A 26,598-nucleotide genomic window follows, 5' to 3' on the forward strand; every position below is an offset into this window, starting at 1 on the left:
AGTATTTTGGGCTTCACAGGTACACACTAAGAAACATGATTTTATTTACAGTATATAATTACAAAAAAAAATTTTTGCCTGGCAATTTAAAGTAGCTGTAAAAAGGATTACAAAAGATTACAACAAACAAATTTAACGCACAAGTTGTGTCAAGAGCACTAGTACTGTAAGATGAGATTTATTTTTGTAAATATTTAATTAGAACACTCTTATTTTTCTGTTGATTAATTTTAACATTATTTGTTTATTGTTCAAAATTTTATTTTGACCGATATTCTTTTCATGCTATGTTTGAGATTGTTAAAAAATTTAGCAGAGTGATACATCGCAGGGATGGTCTTTGAGTTGTTGTAGTGGTGCTTTGTTGGTGTGCTGTTGTTTGTGGTGGAGATTAAAAGTATGCATGTTCCGACATAGAAGCTGTTTCAGTGCTATTTCTTACCCACGACTTGAAAGAGAGTTATTTAAGTAATAGCTGGTAAAATCACAAAAGCTACCAGCATTACACTACTATGACTGCATTTACCACTAATAATAATTGTGTCTACAGAAGGTCATTGTTAATATTATTGTTATTAGTATTAAGAAAACTAAACAATAAAAATGAATTGAAACTGCATCAGTTCCTATCAACAATCATCTTGATTTTTGTCATGAAATGTATTCATAATTTAAAAAAAAAACAAAAACAAAAAAAAAACCCAAAAGGAACAATTTTCACTTTTAGCTCAAGTTGGAATAACCACCAAAGTTTAAATAACATTTAAACGGGGACTGTCTGCACTCCAAAATCAGATGGGTGGGCGTAGCAATCTTAACTAAGGAGAGTGGAGTTTAGCGAAGGGTTGGTGCAAAGGGAATCTTAGAAGAAACCGAATGGAGCTGATCAGAACATGGGGGAAGTCAGAAAGTGCTGCCAGGAGATTCTTGAATTCACTTCACTTCACTTCACTTCACTTCACTTCACTTCACTTCACTTCAATTCAATTCAATTCAATTCAATTCAATTCAATTCAATTCAATTCAATTCAATTCAATATTCCTTTATTCATTCCTCCAGGGGAATTTCACAGCAGCACCAATAAAGTGGATAGAATAGTAAAAGACAGCAAGTGCATGTTGTTGACATATCTGGAGAAGATCTAAATGCTACACTGAAGGAAGGATTTGCACCAACTCAGATAGTTGGGTCTAAATGGGTTATAGAATGGGCAATGTCGTGAATGGACACTGTAAATTGGTCTCATGTGAAGCTGTTACATTCCAGTAGGTGGCGGTAATGCGACTTATAAGAATGCAAACCGCCGTAAAACACAGAAGAAGACGACCGACTTCCACAGCTGCACAGCACGTCATGGTGCCTTTACTATCCAAAATGGGAGTAAATGCATGGCAATGTCAGAGACAGTATTTGCAGGAGGGAAACTATTGGAGAACCAAAAGTATGTGTTGCCTCTGATTGCTTGATTTGTCTGTAGCTACGTTAGCAGTTATTGATAGCATTCTGAGTTTAAGGCGGTAGTTAGTCTAACCCTGTAAATGTACCGGGTTTCTTCTGGACTCTAAGTATTAACTTTCGTTAGCTTGCTAGCTTGGATGCGTGTTGCTAGGCCGCAGAATATTGTGTAAATTTGTGAGCATGGATGAAGTCTTTAGAGAATATTAATTCGATTTTTCCCTTGAGACTTAATGGGCTCGTTGTAAACACAGGTACTGAAAATGTATGTGTCGTTTGTAATACATTTAAGTAGTCTTTGGGATGCGATGTGCTACACACAACGTTATGTGTCTTACTTATTGTGAGAGTTTGAATTGCATTCAAGCAGAAACAACTGTGTGTTGGATAGTGTTGTGAAAACTGGGCGCATCCGTTCAAATCATACTGGAGATATCTCTCTAAGTACTCTGTCGTGAGACCGATCATTTCACAAGAGTAGGTCACGCAGTCCTCTGCTTCTTCAATCGGAGACAACCCACGATAGTGAAAACTGGAGTGGTTAGTCTCATATGTCGACTTAGTTTCATAAAGTGTTTGAATGGATCTTCCATTGTAACGTCACTGATTGGGGGAATTTATCATATACATTAGGGACCGATACATTGGCGTGGTTGATATATCAGCCGATGGTGGTAATTTAGAAATCTCTTGCATTACACTGTCGGAAATGAATAATCTTTGACTATTCTAAACTAAGTGTTGAACTCAGCAAGTCAAAGTAAAAAATACATAAATAAAAAAATAAGTGTGGGACTGAACATTACACTGAAAGTACTAAATATAGTTCAACACAAATGTCATTATTATTATTGTTGTTGTTATTATTATTATGATGTCATTATAGGTAAGATAGTAAATAGATATATATATATAAATAGTTCTATGGCTATTAGCTATTTTCTTAATTTTAAGTTATGTATTCATCATCATCATCATCATCATCATCATCATCATCATTAATCGCTTACCTGGGGTCGGGTCCCGGGGGCAACAGCTTCAGCTGTTATTTAAGTTGCTCCTAATATGGAGGGAAATGACACTACAGTCATTTTGAGATTGCTGTTCGAATAAAATCTTTCAGATATGAGGCTTTCTGCGGAATCAGGCCAATATTTGGGGGAAAAAAACAAAAACACTATTTACTTTAGCAGCCACAACTCAATTCGCATCAAAGAAGCTACCATGACAATCTTATTTAAAAAGTGGATTACAGCTTTATCTCTGCAACATCAGAGTTGGTGGTGTTTTCATGCATCACTTGCTTTGACGAATAAAGGAATATTGAATTACTTTTGCATTAGCCTAGTCAGCTGATACCTCTGCTGATTTTAATAAACAAATATCCAGAGAATATCCTGAAGTGGGATTTCATTGATTACAATGTTGGTAACAGAACCTGAAGTGTTAATCTGTTGATTTGGAAGGTGTTTTATTAATTAAATTATTATTATTATTTTATTTATGGGAGATGCGCTGTTCTGTGCCCAGGAGAACAGCTAGCCAAATTTAGAATGGCTAGCCAAATTGAGAACAGCTAGCCAAAATGACCATGTTTGACTTAGACTTTACTTTATTGATCACAATTTGGGAAATTCATTTGTTGCAGCAGCAGCAGCAGGTTAAACATATACATAAACAGAAAATATATACAATAAGGAAAAATAGGAATGAGAGTAAAACTAAGACAGAAGAATGTTCTTGAAAAATATAAATAAGTATAGCTAAGTGCATAGTTATATTATGTGTTATAATATATAACACATATAATATATATTATAATAATATAATTAAATAACTAAGTATATAAACAGAAAATAACAGCCATTCTTAAAGAGAGGGAGCCAGAGCTATAAACTGTGTACCAGACAAAATATGTGCAAGTTGCAAGTGTTGAATACATGTAGTCAAGCAGCAAGCAGTAAAGTGCAATATTACAGTCATGTAAATTATATGTCAACATTGAACTATTGGAGTTTGTGAGGTTGATGGAGATTAAATTACTGTTGTATAGTGTGATGGCTCGTGGCAGGAACGATTTCCTGAAGCAGTCTACTAGAGAAGGAGCTCCGCTGTCTGTCCACGAGGTGGTGAAGAGGATGTTCTGGGTTATCCATGATGGATAACAGTCTGTCCAGTGACCTCCTCTCCACCATCTCCTCAAAGGTGTCTAATTTGCAGCCAATAATGGAGATGGCCTTCCTGATCAGTTTGTTCAGTCTGTTGGTGTCACCGGCTCTGATGCTGCTCCCCCAGTGCACTGCAGCGCAGAAGAGTGTGCCGGCAACAACAGACTGGTAGAAGATCTCCAACATCTTTCTGCAGACGTCAAATGATCTCAGGAAATAGAGTCTTCTCACCCCCCTCTTGTAGACAGCATTGATGTTAGTTTTCCAGCTTAGTCTGTTGTCGAGGGGTACTCGACAAAAGGAGACAAAACAGTCCATTGTGGTGCTCCTGTACTACCTTCAGGAGTCTCAGACAGAATACTGCCCAGTCGAATAAACTGTGGTCTGTATTTCAGGTAGTCAGTAATCCAGGAGATTGTGGGCGCGTCGGCTCCCATCACTTGCAGCTGGTCACCCAGGAGCAGCGGCTGAATGGTATTAAGTGCCCTGGAGAAATCAGAGAAAGTGATCCTTACAGTGCAGCTGCTTACAATCCAGGTGGGAGTGACCACGCTGCAGCAGGTCATCCACACCCAGATGGGGTTGGTAGGTGAACTGTAGAGGGTCCCGTGATGACTTCACCTGCGGTCCGAGGTGGGCCAGGACCAGCCTCTCCAACACCTTCATCATGAGTGATGTAAGTGCAACGGGTTGGTAGTTATCAAGGCAAAATGGAGACTACTTCTTTGGAATAGGAACCATGCAGGACGTCTTCCACAGAACCGGGACTCTCTGCAGTCTTAGGTTCAGGTTTAAGAGGTGTGACAGAATCATGGACAGCTGGCTGGCACAATTCCTCAGGACTCTGGAACTAATGCCATTAGGGCCAGCAGCCTTGCCCAGGTGCAGCATCTCCAGCTGTCTTCTTACCTCGCCTGCAGTCAGGCAGGAGATGGTGCTAGTGGAGGGCATGCCGAGGAGGATAATAGGGGATGTTGGAATTGAGTCCAAGGGAGGGATCACCAGGGGAGGTTGAGGGTTGGAGAGAGATAGCTAGGGGGGTTATGGAGGCCGTCATCACAGCTTTTGCTGAACACTTGTCCCTTGACCTGAAGGCTTCTTTCTTCCTATTAAGCAGTCTTTTCAGGTCACTGGTGATCCAAGGCTTGTTGTTGGGAAAGCAGCATACAGTCTCGGTTGGAAGAATGGTCTGTTAACAAAATTTATGTACTCTGTGATACATTCTGTCAGGCTGTCGATGTCTTCCCCATGTGGCTCACACAACACATCCCAGTCTGTTGTCTCAAAGCAATCCTGCAGTGACTCAGCCTCTGGACAAGAGGGGACATACTGAGGTGTTAGCAACACCAGGCTGTGATCAGCTCTGTCTAGGGGGATGGACTAGGGCACTGTATGCATCCTTGCGTTAGCATACAGTGGGTCCAGTGTGGTGTCTCTGGTGGGGCAGTTGATGAGTTTGGTGGAATGTTGTCAGAATTTTGTCCAAAGTCCCCAGTAATGACTACAAATGCTAAATGAACAAAAACAAATGAAAACGATGGAGCTACTGCAACAGATAGCCACCTAATACAGCACCATCTTCACCATCAGCGCATGTCTTGTTTGCTAGCAAAACAGACATGCTTTCAGTAGAACAGCAGTAATCTTCAGTTTAATGTATTAATGCCATGCTATAACCAACAACCATACTCAAATGAATAAAGTTGTCTTATTTATAACGTTAACTTTCATTTATTTCTGTCAGGTACACAACGACAATACCTTGATTTTGTGTATGGGGCCTCCATGCTAAACAATGATGTACTCTATGTTCATGGTTGGAGGCTGCACCGCCACTTAAATTTGAATTATCTGTTTTCTTTTGGCAGATTGATCTGAAAACACAAGTTTCTACTCCTCAGTCCAGTTTTGCTGCTTTTCAGATATTTTAACAACTGAACATTAAAAACACCACCAACAAGAATGCTTTGGATGACAGTCAAGACCTGAATAAGCAGGTATGTTTATATCATGGCAACTTCACCATGTTGCTCCTGCTCTGTGGGGAATCACTCAGAATTTCCCCATCATGTGAGAATACATAAAGACTGAAAAAAAAATCTGGCAAGATCAACTACACAAATATACACAAGATACAAGTATTTATCAAGCATGTCACAATCAGTCCTGCTCAGAGTTAAACTTGGTCTGAAGATACACCATCTCAGAATAAAAATTGATGGTTCCTTCACTCACTCTCAAGACAGAGTGACTCACCATTATACCATGCTGAACACTGTCGTGTTTTATATTTGCATTTCCGTTTTTGTACTGCAACTGCAAATATCAATGAAGGTACAAGTATAAATAAATGAATATCATAAACAGATATCCAAAGTGTTTTTTCTGGTACATGGTTTAATCAGAGACAGGTGCTTATATTCTTTTTGTTTTCTTCATGAGAAAAATGATTTTCAAACTCATGTTTCACCTGTATACATTAATTGTTATTATTGTTTGTTATTTTAGGTTTGCTTTTGTATTTTTATAAAGAGAACAGAACAATGCAGTTCAGCAGCACCGTGAACTGTAGCCTCAAAAATGAGCATACAGTTAAAGCAACAACTCTGTTAAAACAGTTAATAAGCCCCTAACTGAGTGTATATTTCCTGTTTTGGGGTAAGCAGTAATGATTGGTATTGAGCTCAGCTTAGGTACTTACAATCTACAACATCTAGCTGCAGTATTGTTGTTTTAGAGTGTTCTTGCTCTGACCAGTGTCTCTTTTATCATTTCAGAACTGAAACGTGTTGACAGGAAGATTAACAGGACATTGACATTCACTATAAAGCCATTGACATGAGTTCTTCGGAAGAGGTGAGATGAAGGTCCAACATTAACTTTATGCTCTATCTGCCAGTGGCCGATAAACTGAGAAAAAAGTACTGGCCATAAAACTGTGTACGTTATTAAAAATTAAAAATGAGCTGTCATAACAATAGCATATCTCTTCCCACCTCCTTATTCCTGCTGGAGGTGTGGATGGTGGCTTTAATTGGTTACTTCACACTGACCATTTTTGATTGCTGTTTGGTTTGATCTCTAACATAGAAGAAACATGTTTTTTATAGAGACATGTGGAAATGCTTAGTATTTGTTGCAGAGGACTGCTGCAGGGAAGTTCAATTGAGATAAGATTTGCAGGGAGCAGTTACACAGTCAGAGAGCAGAATGACTGCAGCAGCATCACTACAGGAGATGTAATGGAAAAGAGGGATTCAGCAGCTCAAATCATGGACACGCTGCATGGCAAGACTAACATCAGCTATATGTGGAAGCATATATAGTTTTTTGGTGTTGGGCAAAATAAGATCAGACTTTATTGATCCCACACTGCGGAGATTTAGTTGTTACAGCCAGCAAGTGGCATAAAGAGGTACAGAATATAAAAACAACTATGTATAGACAAAAAATAGTAAATGCCATAAAAATCCTACTGCCATAAGTACTATTGCTAATATTCTTATGAGAACTAATGACGTATTGTATTGCACTTGAGAAATACTATTGCATCTGAGAAATGCTATTGCACTTGAGATGGGATAATCTCTTTATATGAATCTCAAAATATATGAAGTGCATTTATGTAGCCAGATTCTTCCTCATGAGTTGGTACCTCTGCTGAATGCGCAATCAGAAGTATTGTTGTGATAAGACTCACAACAGCACAAACCTTTCTCTCTGGCTACAGTCGGTCTTTGACTGGGTCAGTGGTCAAACAGAACTGCTTGTTCAACACTGCTGCTGCACCGCTGCCTACACTTTTTATCTGAACTTACATAGTCACCAAGCTTAATTGTGTGATTGCTGCAGCAATTCAGTGCCGTTATTTTCACTCCTTATTTTGTATATTTTTTTTTCTTTTACGTTGTCTATCCTTTTTTTTAAAAGCATCTGCTCATACATTGCTGCAGATGGACACATCATTTGTGTTAATTTTGTGATTTGTGATTTTGTGTTAAAAACTGTGATTATTCTTAAATTACTTTCCTTCCATGACTGAGGAGACAATGATGAAATTGCACCAAAGTTACTAAACACTAACTGTGACTATATTAACATGCAATGGCATTGACGAATAAAGATGAGACAAAAACGTAGTTTAATAACTAAAAAATAACCAAAGTTTTCGTTAAGTTTTGAAACACAGTGTGGAGATTATACAGGATGTCTGCAGTAAGTTTAATCAGGGAAGGGCATCTTGAGTTATGAGCAAATCCTTTTTGGTTGATAGTAGCCATATTTTTTGACCAATTCTGCTTATTTATAATAGAAGTGTGTATCTCAGTCCCACGTTGCAGTACACCCGTTTTGGTGTTGCATTAAAAATCAAATAGTTGTATTCATGTTACTGTTTTTTTTTACTGTTGTTGTTTTTTTTAAAGTCTATCAATAACATCTTTGTATTAGAAAGGTATTGATTCATTCTATAACTTTTTTTAGGCCTTAGCAGAAGTATTTTACAAGACTGTTTTGTATTATAATAGTATTTATAATAGGTTGTACACTACCATTTGTACAACAGAACTTAAATACTAGACAGCTGGCTACTGCCCAATATTCACACTCCTTCACTCATCCCAACATTTGTTATGTTACAGCCTTTCTCCAAAATGTATTAAATTCCTTTTTTCTTTCATCACATTGTCTACACACCATACCACATAATGACAAAGTGAAAAAGTTTTTTTTTAGAAATGTTTGCAAATTTATTAAAATTAAAAAACAAAACAGTAATATCGCATGTACATAAGCATCCACACCTTTTACTCAGTACTTTGGTTAGGCACCCTTGGCAGTGATTAAAGCCTCAAGTCTTCTTGGGTATGAGTCTACAGGCTTGACACACCTGCATTTGAGGTATTTCTCCCATTCTTTTCTACAGATCCTCTGAAGCTCTGTCAGGTTAGATGGGGAGTGTCGCTGCACAGATATTTTCAGGTCTTTCCAGAGATGTTCAATCGGGTTTAAGTCTAGGCTCTGGCTGGGCCACTCAAGGACATTCACAGACTTGCCCCGAAGCCACTTCTTCATTGTCTTGGCTGTGTGCTTAGGGTCGTTGTTAAGAGAGACATACTTTATTAATCACTCCACATTACATGCATTACATGTTGTTCTATTGGAAGATAAAGCTCCAATCCCCAGTCAGTCTGAGGTCCTGAGCACTCTGGAGCAGGTTTTCATCAAGGATCTCTCTGTACTTTGCTCCGTTCATTTTTCCCTCGATCCTTACTAGTCTCCCAGTTCCTGCCGCTGAAAAACATCCCCACAGCATGATGCTGCCACCACCACGCTGCACTGTTGGGATGGTATTAGCCAGGTGATGAGAGGTGCCTAGTTTCTTCCAGACGTGATGCTTGGCATTCAGGCCAAAGAGTTCAATTTTGGTTTCACCGGACCAGACAATCTTATTTCTCATAGTCTGAGAGTCCTATAGGCGCCTTTTGGCAAACTCCACGCGGGAGTATAGGCTTCTGTCTGGCCACTCTACCATAAAGGCCTGATAGGTGGAGTGCTGCAGAGATGGTTGTCCTTCTGGTAGGTTCTCCCATGTCCACAGAGGAATGCTGAAGCTCTGTCAGAGTGACCATTGGGTTCTTGGTCACCTTCCTGACCAAGGCCCTTCTCCCCTAATTGCTCAGTTTGGCTGGGCGGCCAGCTCAAAGAGGAATCTTGGTGATTCCAGACCTCCTTCCATTTATGAATGACGGGGACCACTGTGCTCTTCGGGACCTTCCGTGCTACGGAAATGTTTTTGTACCCTTCCCCAGATCTGTGCCTTGATACAATCCTGTCTCAGAGGTCTATAGACAGTTCCTTTGACTTCATGGCTTGGTTTCTGCTCTGAAATGCACTGTCAACACTGGGGCCTTGTGTAGACAGGTGTGTACCTTTTCAAATCATGTCCAATCAGTTGAATTTACTACAGGTGGACTCCAATCAAGTCATCTCAAGGATGATCAGTGGAAATAGGATGCACCTGAGCTCAATTTTGAGTGTCATAGCAAAGGGTGTGAATACTTATTCACTTATGGGGTCATTATGGGGTATTATGTGTTGATTGATGAGACAAAAAAGGAATTTAATCCATTTTGGAGAAAGGCTGTAACATAACAAAATGTGGGGAAAGTGAAGGGGTGTGAATACTTTGCGAATGCACTGTAAAACCCTGTGTGTAGTCAGTATATGTTGCAAATAATGCACTTTTGGTGTTGAGCCATTCAAAATCAACAAGGCCTGACTACCAAATGTGTGCAGTAACCCCGATTCCAAAGAATTGGGAGGCTGTGTGAAATGTAAATAAAGGAAAATGAGACAACTTGTTCTGATATTTACCATTCCAGTAGAATTAGCTTAAATACCTATCCAAGGCATACCAAAAGTAAATTGATAGCTGTTCTTGAGCCACTTGGAGTACATGCATGGTTTTGGTCCCTTTTGAAAGGTAACACGTTTAGCTTATATCCCCAATAATCAAAATCATTTTAATTGGTACTGGCATTGAGTAATAGAAGTTTGAATACACTGAAATAATTTTATTTTTTTCCAAATAGATGCTTGCAGATGACTGTATCTGGGACTTATTAGCTGGAAAACACAATGAAACCACAGCATGAAGCCTTACCTTAGTCCAAGTTCAATAAAAACTGATAACAATACCACAGAAACTGAATATTTTGTTCTGTTTTCTCATTTAGGTGGGAAATTTACCATATATCTGCATCAATATCATATATATCTATATATAGATATATATTAGGGTCGGCCAATTATCAGCCTGGCTCTTAATATCGGCCAATATGCAGCATTTTTTCGATAATCGGCATTGGCTGTTTTTTCCACCGATAACTGATTAGATTAATTAATGTATTTTAAAACATGCTCCTTTGGCTCTGATGCAGCTGTCTCTCCGCCTGAAGTCACCACTCAGTGTCAATGTCCAACAATATCCTGCCCACAGCCCTCACCGATTGGCTACATGGCACAAGTGAGTCAGTGACAGACAATCAACACTTAAGCCTCTACATGCAGTGCTACAGACAAGGAGAAGTAGATGACTGCTAAGGAAGGAAAACCTGCTGAATTACGCTGTTTGGCTCAGGAGATGAAACCGTTCACAACTTCAACAAGGCGTATTTCTTGATGACCCACCGCGACATTATAATTGCCACAACCGCATTATAGCTGGGGCCAGATGCAAAGTAATAATATAGACCCTTTCGGTTACCATTATTTGTGGGAATAATAAATATCCTATAACGTGCCTGGTTTATCAATAAACAAGACCAGAGGAGATTATAACCTTTAAGTTTAACAGTACTACACGCCAACGTGTCTGTTTGTCTGTATTTGTTTACAGTCTCCTCTCCCTCAGCGCTCATGCAGCAACTTAACTACTGGTGTTAAATGATCGTCTTTTTGCCCGTCCAGGTATATGAGTCAGGCAGAGAGCACATGTCGAGGAGATTATTCTCAGTGAGTTTTATTTTCAATCAATAAATTTACTGTCGTGTCTACAACTCACGTGTGTAATGAAACGCTTTTCCAAGCTCAAAGTTATGAACACTGTGGTGCTGGCATGTCTCCTGCTACTGAATTGGGAGTACTAACTCAGACCCAAGTTTCAGAACAGTTCAGTTCAGTTTATTTTGTTGATGTTTCAAAAATTCAGGGAGTTATTTTATTTTTTTATTTGTTTATTATAAAACCAACTTTATATTAATTCAAAAGTCATCGCAATATTAAGTGTTCAATTCACTTCACTTAAGCTAGTCTAACTTCTTTATTTTACCTCCGTCCTACTCAAAAATGTCCATGCAAATTGTTACCTTAATTTCTCAGTAATTTATTTCACTTAAGTAAGAATAACAAAAGCATTACCAGTTTTTATGGTTAACCTGTTTATTATATAAAAAAAAAAACACTTCGTCCATATTGTTTATTTTAACCATTTTTTTTAACCATTTTAACTATGAACATCTTTATAGCTTGTTCAGCATCCGTTTACAGTAACCTCTACAACTTATGGTATGCGAGTGTTTAATATTGAGGCTGAAAACCAAAAAAATTAGCTTAAGTTATAGACAAATGGGAGGCTTTTCTCTTACTTCCAAGCTTCTTTCGGTATGTAAACAGTAATGGCAAACTACACTAAAAAAAAAATTTAAACCTCTCAAAGTGCAATGTTATAAACTGACAGTTTACAAACAAAATACAAAGACTATAAATTAATTTTAGACCGTATCAATATCATTGTCTTATCCTATTGTTGGCTAATTAATCCACCCTTCCCTATGTTTGATTACAGACCAAAAATGCAAAAATTAAGTGGAAAAGCAATTAAATCATTTCAAGACTAAGTTGTGAACAATTGTTGAATGGAAAAATGAGTTTCGTATCTAATGTTGTAATGCAAAAAAAATGCTTAGAAAAAAAATTACCTCTCTACAGTGTTACAAGATGGTTCATTATGCAAACTTTAGTATCAGCAGATAAAAATGGCAAATACATAATGGCTAACATTACTAATAGAAGCCTGGAGTAAAACATCTCGACCTGTATACTGGTATATTCTTATGTGCAGTTATATGAAGAAATGTGATGATTATCTTTGCCCTCTTAGACATTCATCGTCATTTTTTGGGTTTCATCAACAAAGTAGGAAACTAACTGCTTCACTCACAAGCCAGGATGGCTCATGAATCCCTAAACCTATTTATTTCACTGTCACCGCTTGTTGCTAATTTTATTTTTTGAACAAATTAAGGTCCTAACAGTCCCAGGATGTGTGCATCCCCCACTGTTTTCCCTGTACACCGACTGCACTTTAGAAGATTTGTCTGTATAAGTGCAGATGCTTTGCAGATGGCAATATGGTTATTGCCCTCATCTGAGATGGTGTGATGTTTGAATACAAATTGGTGGTTGAACAACACCTTTGGCATGGTCAGAATGCGCTCAAAACTGTGGAGACGACAGTGGATTTGAGGAGTCCTTCCAACACATATCCCTATTTTCACACACACATTCAATCTCCATTATCAAAAAGACCCAGTAGAGGTTTTCCTTGTTGCGCCATCTTAGGAAGTTCAGCTTGCCACAGGACTGCTGATACAATTCTACACTGCAACAGTCCTGTCTGTTTTCTGTTCATCCATCATAGTCTAGTTCCGACCGGCGACCAGAGCAGACAGCCAGGACCGGAAATAAAATCATTTGTCTCAACCTGCCCTCCATTCAGGTTGTGTACATCTCCAGAGTCAGGAAACGGATAAGAAACATCACACTCTTGACACGACCTGTTCCAGCTTCTCCCAATTGGTAGCCGCGATGGATGATGAAATGTTAAATAAGTTCTATAGTGTCTTTAACCCTGTAACACAAAAACATCCATTGACCTTCAAATTACAAATGATATATTTTATAGTTTGATATACACACTTAACACGTTCATATCATCCATCAATGTCAAATGTACGTTCATTCTGAAAGCTGTATATACTACATATAGACATGTTTACATACATGTACTGTACATAAAGTAAGCACCCAATGTCTCTAAAGTAATCAGTTACGCTACCCATTCAATTTTTATGCATTACTTGTATTTGTTTGGAATTTACAGAAGCACTTGTCTTGTATCCTGTGTATTGTTGCATTTAATGTTTATATGTGCACCTGTTTTTTTCCACTTACTGTCATTATTCAATGTTTTTTCTTTATTTTTATTTTCTACATTGTAGATTAATACTCATCCATCAAAACTATAAAATAACACATAGAATTACAACCGTTTTTAAAAAAGTTGAGATGCTGTGTACAATGTAAATAGAAACAGGATGTGATGATTTGCAAGACACTGAAACCCCATATTTATTTGATGCCAGCAACACATTTCAAAAAAAGTTAACCCTGGTAACAGTTAGGTTAATTATAGATAATGTTTCTTCAAGCAGATATACATACCTTGTCTTTTTTTTTAACTCCAGTGCTTATAAAGAAGAGGACAAAAATTATAAGCAAATGGAATGCCCCAAGTGCCAATTTTTCCCAGATTCCAAATAGTGATAAGTTTGGATCTCTTGGTTGATCTAGCAGAGGAGCCAATTTTTGTGAAGTCCAAAAACTTTGATATCATTTATTTTAATTTCTTTTGTTGTTGAAAACAGCATTCTAAGACTGTATATTATATATTATAAAAGATATATACGTGTAAGACTGCTATTGTTTAAATGAACGTTGAATAAATGATGTATTTCTAACAACAAATAAGTCCAGTCAGCTTTTAGCACTGACTCAATGTTGTGCCCTATAGAATTTGTGTTAGAGCTTTGTTTAAATGGTCTACTCCGCAATTCTGTCTATTATTCCTTTAGCACAGAAACTATAGAGCTCTACCTTGTATACTGCCATTAGGGCCCCTGTCAAAAAAGACACGTCAGCCACTGGCCCCCATTAAGTGACAGTTTCTACTGGGCCTAACAAGTTTCCTGGGGGAAACCCTGTTTTTTGTGGGTGGGTCTGTGTGTGGCCAACAAAGCTGATTCTGTATTCAAGTTCTATTGCATGGCTAGCAAATGGCTAGCAGTATTTGATCAAGTCCTCCACTCTAACCTTTATTTCTGTTTTTCTCAGTTGAAACACACAGACTCAGACAGCAGCAGACATCAGAAGCATTGTCAGAAGTGTGGAAAGTCTTTCAGTCGGATCTGTAATCTAAGACGACATGAACTCACTCACACTGCAAATAAACTGTACAACTGTGAGGAATGTGGCAGCAGTTTCAGCCAACTAAATGCATACAAGCTACACTTGCATACCCACGCTGAAGAAACCCCATACAGCTGTGACCAGTGTGGGAGGAATTTCAGCAACCAGAGTTCATACAGAAAACACCTGCGTGGCCATGCTGGACCATATCAGTGTGACCAATGTGAAAAGACTTTCATTTACTTCAGTATTTACAAGATACACATGCGTGTTCACACAGGAGAGAAGCCATACAGCTGTGACCAGTGTCCGAAAAGGTTTAGTTTTTTAAGTTCTTACAAACGACACCAGCTTAGCCACAGTGGAGAGAAGCCTTACCAGTGTGACTTCTGTGGCAAGAGTTTTACTCAATCAGGCCATTTCAGTCTGCATCTGCGTAACCACACTGGGGAGAAACCATATCTGTGTGACCAATGTGACAAGAGTTTCAGTGACTTAAGTAGTTATAAGATACACCTGCGTGTTCACACAGGAGAGAAACCATACTGCTGTGACCAGTGTGGTAGGAGCTTCTCACAGTTAGGTAATTACAAATCGCATATGCGTATCCACACTGGAGAAAAACCATTCCACTGTGAACTATGTGACAAAAGTTTCTCAATCTCAAAAACATACAAACAACATGTGCATACCCACACTGGAGAGAAACCATACCAGTGTAAAGAATGTGGGAAAGGTTTTGGTCGACTAAGCAACTATATGCGCCATGTTCGTATTCACACTGGAGAGCAACCATATAGCTGTGATCAATGTGGCAAATCTTTCAATAGTTCATATAGTTATAGCCGGCATCTCCGTGTCCACACTGGAGAGAAACCATACTGGTGTTCACAGTGTAAGAGACTATTTACCCGAGCACAGTCTTTAAAGAAACACCGCTGTGTTGAAATAGATGAAGAGAGTTTGACTCTGTATAACAAAGAAGTCAAATTCATCTGCTCACCAGCAAATGACAGCCAACAAGAGCCAACAAAATAAATTAGTGTGTATGTTCATGGTAATGAAGGAATATGTCACCCAGTGCAATGGTGTGGGTTAGGGTGTGTCACTTAGTCACTGATGTGTTTTTAATAGTTTTTCGACAGTAATGGAACGCTGTGGCGCAGAGGAGTAACATTACAATTACAATTAGTCATTTGACAGATGCTTTTATCCAAAGTGATGTACATATGAATTCACACAGCATGGCACAGCATTGGGGGCAGCTTTTTGGGGGGCTCAGTATCTTGCCCAAGCATACTTCAGCATTTGGCCTGCCGAGGCCAGGGATCGAACAACCGATCTGATTAGCAGGCGACCAATCTCCGGAGCCACAGCCGCCCCTAGTATAGATACTTGATACTAGATACTTGTGGCTTTACAGTATTTGGTAGAAGGATAAGTACGTTGCTGGTTGTGGTGTTTTCAAAGGACTTTTTGACATTGTGTGTAGATGTATGTATATATAATGGTGTACACGAACACTTAAATTTTTACCATTATTCATCAGTCACAAGTTGTGCCATCAATTGAGACCATGTCCCATCAGGATCCTAGATTCATTAATACATCACATCACAGCGTCACAGAAACAAAGACTCAAGCCAGAGAAATAGGACTTTGGTTTTGTGTTGATTCAAAGTTTATTTTAGATGAAAACATAAAGGAAAGCATATGTTATTGAGGGTAAATGCAGTAATGGATGTATGTGAAGTATATTAAGATGTTATTTCATTGTCAGTATTTTTTGTTTTCCTGCCCTGTATTCAAATTTGTATAATACACAATTACATAATTTGCATTACTGATGCATTACTGTTATTTTGTCCAACTGACTGCATGTTTTTTTTTTTGTTAATCCTTTATGTCATTGGATAGTACTGTATAGTTGTTATTAATAAAGGTTGTCCCAAAATGCAACTTCAACTCGCAACTGGAAACATTTGTGTGGATGAGAGCTCTAGGAATACCTAAAAAATAAACAAACAAACAAACAAAAATCCAGTATAGTCATAGGACAGTATCTTTCCAGACTCACAGCTGGATTGATGTCCATCACAGCACTTCTTTTACTGGTAAATGATCAATTCCAAGAAAGCCACATAAATTAACAATTACAGTACACTGTGACTGTGTTGTATATTGTGTATAGTATTTAATCTTGTGATACTACAGAGGATTAAAAATTCCCAGGTCCCCAACAAAAGAATGTATGACCGCGCACTGTAATACAAACAAATGATTGAACTAATAAAGTCTGAAATAAAGTTCTGAATGTGTAAAGGACTGAATACATTAATAATGCATCACAGCTTGTCTTAGAGCTGTCTGAATTGATTGTAGTTAATTGAATAAATTAATGTTATTAATGAATGAATTGCTCTTGCCCTGAAACCATTGTGTCTTCTCATTACTTATGCATCATGTTCACTGAAAAATAAATTTTTATTATTCTTACAGTATAGTGAATACAAAGTGGAAATTTGAACACTATGGGTAGTCCTCTATAAAAGTTGTTATGCAGGTAGTATGTTTCTTCATATGTCAAAGACGGCCTTGTGTAATGATATTAATAGTTGGAATTAACATGGTAACCATATATATTGCAGCAGATTATAAAGAATTCAAAAGATTTACAATAATGCCATTAGATTAAGAATGATGTCCTTGTGTAGTTAAGATGTCTCTGGTCAGAGCATATTGTACACCTGTGCTCAAATTACTGCTTACAGAGATTCAAGCAGCTCATGATGAGGCCACTGGAATAGTCCTTGAGAGAGGTAAATGGTGTAGTGTAAGGGAAATATTTGTGGCTGCAGGTGTCACTAATTTCCAATCTGCTTTGAGAAATCTCATGCATACATTTATTTGTCGGCTTAATGACTTAATAACTTAATGACTTAATGACTTTTTTTTTTCAAAGCATGATCTTTAAACAAGCTTTTGTGTGTAATACTATGGACCCTCAAATAAAAGTTTGGATTGAATTGAATTAAACTTATTTGTTAAAAAACAGACTTTCTGACAGTGACATATGCTGATGCTGAACTTACAATGAGAGAAGATGATTGACATCACTTAAAGTTAAAATGAAGGATAACATAATTTAATATGAGTTACTCTTCAAATTTTAAGGACATGCAGAAAATATTAATTTTGTCCTTGATGGTGAGATACACTGATTTGGACAATCAGTCAGTGAGACAATGTGATTAACACAATTTTTTGGGTGAAACTGTTATGAACTTCCACGTGGTTTGAGAAACAATTTTCTACCTGAGAAACATTTAAAGGTGAACTGAAATTAAAGATAACAGTTTGAAATGAGTTATTGTGCATTCAATTTGCAACTTGACAGGGATGATAAAAATTACAATGATGGCTGCTGAAAAACATCCATTTCTACCTGAGAATAATCTGTCAATCAACTTATCTGATTGACATCACCATATTAAGTCATAAAGAAGGATAACATAGTTGGATAGGAGTTTTGGCTACATGCAGAAAATATTCATTTTGACCTAATGGTGAGATACAGTGATTGATATCACTTTGTCTAGATAAGCTGTCATTAACTTCCACTGTTACGATATGCAACCTCATTAGTGCTATCTGGTTGTCTGTCTGTTCACCTGTGCATTCACCTGATTAAAGCACAGGATAAAAGGGAGGCTCCCCTTGCTACCTTGTCCCAGTTTCTCCTGTTTGTAAAAAAAAAAAAAAAAAAAAAAAAAAAAAATACTGTTAATTTATCACTGTCTCTAGTCTGCATATTTGAGTCTTAAAAACTCACCTTGCACAATGCATAACATCCACAAAGTTTTACAGGCAATTTGGACACCACCTCGACAGCCAGGCAAGTGGGATGATAATGAGTAGCAAACATTTGATTTTCACCTTGATGGTGAGATACACTGATTTTGACATTCTGCAGTGAGACAATATGATTAAGATAAGATAAAACTTCATTGATCCCACACAGGGGAAATTAAGTTGTTACAGCCAGCAAAGTATTAAAAAACAGGCAAAAACAGTAGCATAGAGGGATCAACGATAAAAAGGATACAGGATTAAGAAGAATCAACTATGTATGTGTATGTTATGTACAAACTCTAAAAGGAGTGTTGCTGTTTTTTATGAATAATCTACCAATGCAATATTTTGAATCGCACTTAGAAATTACTGTTGCATAAGAAAGAACATTGAATTGCACGAGTCAAATATGGATAGTCTTTTTCTGTCCCTCTGAGTTCCCACGACGCAGACGACTGCCTAGAAAACTTAAGATGCCACCACAGTCAGTGGTAAAAAGTTTTTAATGGTGTCATACACCCTCCAAAGGACCTCAGTCTTCTTAGCAGGTGGAGATGACTTTGGCCCTTGCTATACAGGACATCTGAGTTGTGTGTTCAATTCAGTTTGTTGTTGAGGTGAACACCAAGGTATGTGTACTCACAATTCTATTGTCCAAATCTCGATGTTCAGCAGTGTAATCCGTGGCACATCCCTGCACAAGTCGATAATCACCTCCTGTCGTGCTGGAATTTATGTGCAGGTGGTTTAGTCCACACCAGTTGACAAAGTTGGTGATGACCTCCCTCTATTCCGGTTCGTTCCCCTATGATACACACAGTGGTATAGTGCAGGGTATACGCAGGCGTACGGCATATACCCACTCATTTTTCAGTTAAATTAATGACATAATAACATGACAGTCATAATTAAATTAATGACGGAAAGAAGGAAATGAAGGAAATATGAAGAACAATCTGCTTTTAGAAAAAATGACCTTGCGATGCTACGTTGGTGCTATTAGCCAGCAGCTCAGCTAACGATGGTGATGCTAACATTACATCGGTACTAGCTAGTGGCTCAACTAACAATAGCTGAGTTCCTGCTCCCGCTTATGGATCTGTTGCTGCCACGCTGTCCTTCTGTGGCTAATGTTAATTTCATAATGATCGTTACTCCCTGAAGTCAAGCAGCAGAGGTTAAGTGACAGTGTGCAAATACCACTATCGCATTTTTGGGTGAACTAAATGAGTGATTCTATAATTAGGGGTACATTTCAGATCAACCAAAAAGTGAAAAAAATCAGTATGCTTTTTGGCTTAATATTCTATTTGTTTTCATAGTATACCGCTGGATTGTGCTAAATCCATTAATTGGCAAGCTTAAGCTCTAATGATTTCTCAAATATTCAAATCAAAATAAACACCTGGGGCCTGTTGCACAAAACTAAGATAAAGGATTAAGCCGGGATATATTGGTTATCCTGGCTCAACTTATCCGTGATCCGGTTGCACAAAAGCAGAATAGCGGAAAGTGGGATATAGTATGTTATGGGATAAGTTACCATGGAGATTTACTCTGTGGAGCTAGCCTGCTCCAGACCAGGCTAAGTTCCAGGATCTATTGAACCTCATCCCTTATCTCAGTCAGCAGTCATCACAGATGGAAACCAATAGTTATTCCACTGACCACTACACATTGTTATCACATTCAACTAGATCCATGGTCATTATTTAAACATTAACACAAAACATAAGCATCATTAATTTCAATTTGAATGAATTTCAATAATTTCAATCATTGTAGATAAATGATGATTTTAGATGATGTTGCAATCATCAGATAGACAGTTTCCCATAGACTATATATAAAATACACATCCAATGTAAATATACAGTAAATACACATCAAAGAGTAACATGATGTTCCTTTATTGAATGAGGATAAATCAAAACAGCAGTTCCTTTCCAAACTGAAGTCACACAGTGACTCTACAAGATAGAAAGCACAGAATCAAAGCATATTATACAACACAAGAATAAATACACATCCAAAGGTCTGTATATAATACACCCCACATGTCTACACACTGAAATAAATACAGAACAAATCTGTACACAACAAATGGAATGGATGCAGTAGCCTGCAAGCTTGTATACGGCACAAACATAAGAGGCCAAATCAATAAGATAAGATAAACTCAACTTTATTTATCCCAAAGGGAAATTATAATGCCTGACGAGGTGTCCATTATCAGAAATGAATGGACGACGCGGAGGCGTGAACCGTCCAACGCGAAGCTCCGCTTAGACCATGCTCACTTACGAAAGAAATAAATATTAAATCAATTATTAATACGCGAATGTTGTTTTTTTTTGTTGCTGTTTTTTTGTCTTTTTTTACCGTTAAAATCGTAAGTTTTTCCACAAGAAGCGGCTGAGTGGACTGTTTAATATCTCTCACTGTGATGCCTTGCCAAGGTAACCGGCTCTGGCCACAGAACCTGCAGCTCAATCGGCCACAGCTGTTATAGGCCCAATCAGTTGATGGAAGTGAGATGTCTGCTTAACGTTATGTTACATGATACAAAGTATCATTTCAGAGGGCAAGTGCACCTATTACCACTTCTGTGTGTCTAGAGGATGATGCGAAATTCTGTTCAAAGTCCACAGATAGTTTCCTAAATGGTTTTTATTGCAAGAAATATTATCCACCATTGACTCTGATCATTAAATGTGTATCAAGCAAGTAAGTCTATTCTAAATCGTTTTTAGAAATATTATCCACCATTCACTCTGTATCAAACAAGTAAGTAAGAAAGTAAGTAAGTAAGGTCAGCAAGACAGTTTCTGTTGCCACGGTTACCAACTAGCGTTTGAACCAGTGCAATAGTTTAGAACAATCAGGCTATTTGACCGGAACTTTTTTATTTTTGTAGGTGCCCTACAACACTTTTTAACGGACACCCTGCAGCCAATCAGAATCGAGTATTCACCCATACCATGGTATAACAAGGAGTTACCAATACTTTTTAGCAAAAAAAGCTGATTTTTACATTGCAATGTCCCTCATTTTTCAAGTGGTATAAAGTACTGGTTGGGTTAAAATCTTGTAAATCTCACTCTGCTGAGTGACCCAAAGTCATTTCAGGGCTAAACATCCATACATACAATACCAGAGGCATGAATCAGTGTTTGGCAAGCAAAAAAAATGATTTTTACATTGTAATGTCCCTTTACTCATTTTTCAAGTGGTAAAAAGTATTGGTTGGGTTCAAATCTTGCAAATCTCACTCTGCTGTGTTGTCATTTTGGGGCAAAATATCCTTCTATGTACATTACTAGAGGCATGCCAGTTTTTGGCAAGCAAAATAAGCTGATTTTTACACTGTAATGTCCCTTTACTCATTTTTCAAACTGTACAAAGCACTGTTTGGGATCAAATTACTCTGTTGAGGGATCTAATGTAATTTTGGTGCAGAAAAAATAAGCTCTCTTGGTGACAAATATCTTTATTAGCGCAAATACAAGCCAGATTTAAATCACCAACTAGCCTATTCAACAGCGATATAAGGCAACTGGACGTACAGGAGGCTATCACACGCACACACAAATAAACATCGTTAGATGATCATAAACAAACTGGTTGTTTGAGCCCGATGAAGCCTGCTGCAGAGCCACAGAAGCTGTGCTTTTCAACTATAACAGACTGTGTGCACTCCCGCGGACCGGAAATCAGTTTCTGGCAAAAATCAACTTCTGGCACGACACCGGCACCTCAAATCAAATCAAACTTTATTTATATAGCACTTTTCATACATATTAAAATGCAACACAAAGTGCTTCACAGGATTTAAAAACAATATAAATCAAAATAAAGCAACAATAAAAACCCATCCCTCCCACCCTCCGTATGTACAAACACCCACCCTCAACTACATGCATACACACACGCGCGCACACACGTGCACATACACGCACATACACACACACACACACACACACACACACACACACACACACACACACACACACACACATTCTTACTGCAGACGATAGCAGGGATAACGAGACATGGCAGGGCACTAATGACTGAGGAAAATGCCACCTTTGGGGTTGTCCACACCGAGAGACATCAGGAACTGTGAGCACCGGGGGCACCCGCACCCGGGCCCACCCGAGCCCGACAGACCGGTGGACCCCACACCAAGGTAGGGAGTCCCCCAACCAGCCGGGCCAAGAGGGCCCGAGGACAGCACCCCCTGCAACAGATCAGACACATCTCTCAGTGTGGAGGACCCACTGAGGAAACACTGGAATAAAAAAAATAATAAAAATAAAAATAAATAAATAAATAAAATAAACATTTAAAAGAAGAAAAGTTCATAAGACAATAAGTAAAGTAAGTAAAATAGAGTAAAATAATACAACATATAAAACATGAACATTGAATGAAATAAGACGAGTAAAGGAAATAAATAGTAAATAAACTATAAATGAAAGCTATAGATAAACTATAAATAAACTGAGTAAATGAAATAAATAGTAAATAGTCATGACGTTAAAACATACAACTAAAATATGATAAGAAGCCTGATTAAAGGAATAAGATAATCAAACATATCAATTAAAAGCCTGATTAAAAAAGTGAGTCTTGAGCCTCTTTTTAAAAACATCAACAGTCTCTGCGGCCCTGAGGTTCTCCGGCAGGCTGTTCCACAGTCGGGGGCCATAATGACTAAAAGCCGCCTCCCCGTGTGTTTAGTTCTTACTTTTGGTATGGTTAAGAGGCCGGAGCTGGAGGACCTCAGGGTCTGCGAGGGTTGATATGGTAAAAGTAGTTCAGATAAATAAGAAGGCCCGAGACCGTTAAGACATTTGAAAACTAATAAAAGAACTTTAAAATCTATCCTGAAACGCACAGGGAGCCAATGCAGCGATTTTAAAACTGGTGTAATGTGCTCCCGCCCTCTTGTCCTCGTCAGCACGCGAGCGGCTGAGTTCTGTAGTAATTGAAAATTTGAGATACTCTTTTTGGGAAGACCAGAGAGCAGGGCATTACAATAATCTAAGATAAAAGCATGCATCAGCACCTCCGTGCTGGCCTGAGAGAGAAACGGGCAGACTCTGGCTATATTATTAAGATGGTAAAAACCTATCTTTGTTATGTTTTTGATGTGTGGAATAAAAGTAAGCTCAGAGTCGAAAATCACGCCCAGACTTTTTACAGAATGTGTTGGTTTCAGATCTTGTAGTTTTGGTAACAGTTTCTCTCTCTGGCCTTCAGGACCAATGACTAAGACCTCTGTTTTGTCCTGATTGAGCTGAGGGAAATTTTCTGCCATCCATGACTTGATGTCTAAAATACAGTTAAAAAGGGCATCAATAGGCCCTGTGTCATCAGGAGACACGGCAATGTACAGTTGCGTATCATCAGCATAACTATGGAAGCTGATGCCGTGCCTCCTGATGACGTCCCCGAGGGGTAGCATGTACAGATTAAAAAGAGTTGGACCTAAAATTGACCCCTGGGGAACCCCACACTTGATCTCATGGGTACCTGAGGAACATGCATCCCAACTTACAAAGAAGTGTCGGTCAGTGAGTTATGAGACAAACCAGTTAAAAGCAGTACCTGAGAGGCCGACCAGGTGCCTCACTCTGTTTAATAAAATTTGATGGTCTATTGTATCGAAGGCGGCAGTTAGATCCAGTAGTACCAAGACTGTGAGCTTGTGTTTATCTAAGTTGCACCTGATATCATTTAGAATCTTTAATAGGGCTGTCTCGGTACTGTGGTTCATCCTAAAACCAGGCTGATACCTTTCTAAAATGTTCTTTTTGTTTAAAAAATCATTTACTTGGTTAAAAAAACAGTTTTTCTAAAATTTTACTTAAAAAAGGTAAGTTGGATACAGGTCGGTAGTTATTAAGAATATTGGGGTCTAAATTGCTCTTCTTCAGAAGGGGCTTCACCACTGCCATTTTAAAGGAGGTGGGGAAGACACCCGTCTGAAGAGAGCAATTCGCCATGTATAACAGCTGTTCCTCAAAGAACCCATAGAGCGTTTTAAAAAACGGTGTGGGAATTGGGTCTAAAAGGCAGGTTGTGGGGTTTACCTGGGAGAAAACTCGATCAAGTGTTTCCTCAGGTAATACTTGTGATCCAGACGTATTGGTAGTTAAAACCTGTTGAGATAAAAGACTGGATCTGATGTTATCAATTTTGCGCCTGAAGTGGTCTGCAAAGTCTTCACACAGAGTATTTGTTATTGTCTTATGAGGTCTGTTAAAATTACTGTTTATTAAAAGATCAATTGTGGAGAAGAGAAATTTGGGATTATTTTTGTGGTCAGAGATTAGCTTTTTGAAGTGAGAAATTCTTGCCTGTTTAATGGTGTTATTGTAAGTTTTGAGGTGATGAAGTAAAATTTCATAGTGGACTGTCAGTTTTGATTTTCTCCATTTCCTCTCAGCACTCCTGCAGTTTCTTTTCAGATACTTAATATTCATTTCTCCACGGAGTTGTCGGTTTTTTCCTAATTGTTTTTGTTAAAAGAGGAGCCACTGAGTCCAGCGTTGACTTCAGATTACTGTTAAAATTGTCAACGATAAAATCACAGGGTGCTGGTAAAATCTCTGTTAAATCTGGATAAAATTTGCAGGCACTTCAGAAGTTAGGTAGCGTTTCCTCACTATTCTCACTGGTGCCTCCCGCTGAATAAAACTGGCGATGTTAAAAAACACACGAGTGATCGGACACAGCCAGATCCACAACAGAGGACACCCCTACAGACAGGCCATAAGTTATGATCAGGTCCAGGGTGTGCCCCCTGCTGTGGGTTGGCTGTGTAACATGCTGTTTAAAATCCATACAGTTTAAGAGGTTTAAAAATTCTCTGGATGCTGGGTCCGAGTTGTTGTCAATGTGTAGATTAAAATCACCAGCTATTAAAATCCTGTTGTAGGTGGTGTGAATGACTGATAAGAACTCAGAGAATTCACTGATAAAAGAGGATGAATACTGGGGTGGTCTGTAGAGTGTTATGCATGAATAGGAGGACTGCTAAAAACAAAGGCATGGTGCTCAAATGATGTAAAACTGTTAAAAGGAAATGCATTTGCAGACATTGTAGTTCCAGTGATAGATGCAGTGCCGCCTCCCTTTTTGCCCCCTCAGTAGAGAATAAAAAGTTAAAATTTGGTGGGGAAGCCTCAGTGAGAACAACAGGTGCGTCAGTGCCGAGCCATGTCTCTGTAAGGAGAATACCATCTAGGTTTTTGTCTAAAATTAAGTCATTTATGATAAAAGATTTGTTTAAAAAAGAGCGCACGTTCAGCACAGCCAATTTGATCGCTGTGCTGAACGTGCACTCATCATGATGTTTTAAAGGAATATTAAAAACAGTGCTGGGTCTAAAAACAGTCCTGGGCTTTGAATGTCTGTGTGAAGTGATTGATGTAATGATGTGAATGTCCTGAGGTTTCGGTGGAGATGAGGGGGTTACTGCCGGGAAGGTGTGTATGGTGTGGGTGAAACATGTAGTAGGTGAGGGTGAGGGCAAGTGTGGAGCAGAGTGCTTGTGTGTATGAGTCATACCCGTTAGTCAGGAGGTGGCTGAAGTGCAGGACCGGACAGTGAGGTCAATGTTGACTGATAAAAGCTGTGAACCCTCCTGGTTGGGGTGTAGGTTGTCCCTTTTAAAAAGGCAAGGCCTGTTTAAAAACGCTATAAAATTGTCCACATACGTGGTGGGGGAAGCGGGCCGGAGATAACTAGTCGCTTCCCAGTGTCCAGCAGCCGGTCGATCAGCGACATGAAATCCTTTTTTAGGACCTCCGACTGCTGATTTCTAAGGTCATTGATGCCTGCCTCCAAGACCAGTGTGGAGGCTGGGCTGTGTTCCGCACACAGTTGGAGAGCGGCAGATGCAACCTCCGTGACGCGGGCTCCAGGGTGGCAGAAGGTCCGGCCGCCGAGGACCGCCACGTGCCTGACCATGGAGGTCCCTACCACCAGCACCGAGGGGAAGGTGCGCTGCACTACTGGCTCCCTGGGGGTGCGGCGGTGGCGAGGTGGAGCCTGCTGGCGTCGCGACGCGGATGCTCCGGGCCGAGCTGGAGGGGAGCGGCCATGTTGGACTGGCGGATCCCGGGTCTTGGGCTGGTGAGAGCCACGGCCAGTTGGGTGGACAGGTCCTGGAGGCGAGCTGGGCCAGGCACCGATGGGAGGGAAATCCTGCAGGCTTAGGATGTCGAACCTGTTGTCCAGTGGCAGATCCGGAGGTGGTGGAGGAGGAGATGGCCGAGCTCCAGCGCCCCGGTGCACCACCGACCAGGGCTCCCTCGGCCTGAGTGGGGTTGAGCTCACCGGGCCCTTCACCCCGTCCTCCCC

The 26,598-nt window shown here is 39.2% G+C and overlaps 1 protein-coding gene across 1 annotated transcript; it reads left to right on the forward strand.

The window, feature by feature from the left end:
* Positions 1-4,780: 4,780 nt before the first annotated feature.
* On the forward strand, positions 4,781-18,115 carry LOC139347710 (zinc finger protein 723-like). The gene is made up of 4 exons (XM_070987464.1): positions 4,781-4,799; positions 5,493-5,621; positions 6,402-6,480; positions 14,299-18,115. The coding sequence occupies exons 3-4, from the start codon at positions 6,463-6,465 to the stop codon at positions 15,409-15,411; spliced, it is 1,131 nt and encodes a 376-aa protein (XP_070843565.1). The 5' UTR covers positions 4,781-4,799; positions 5,493-5,621; positions 6,402-6,462; the 3' UTR covers positions 15,412-18,115.
* Positions 18,116-26,598: the final 8,483 nt, after the last annotated feature.

This window comes from Chaetodon trifascialis, chromosome 2, assembly GCF_039877785.1.
Source record: "Chaetodon trifascialis isolate fChaTrf1 chromosome 2, fChaTrf1.hap1, whole genome shotgun sequence".
Lineage (NCBI taxonomy): Eukaryota > Metazoa > Chordata > Actinopteri > Chaetodontiformes > Chaetodontidae > Chaetodon > Chaetodon trifascialis.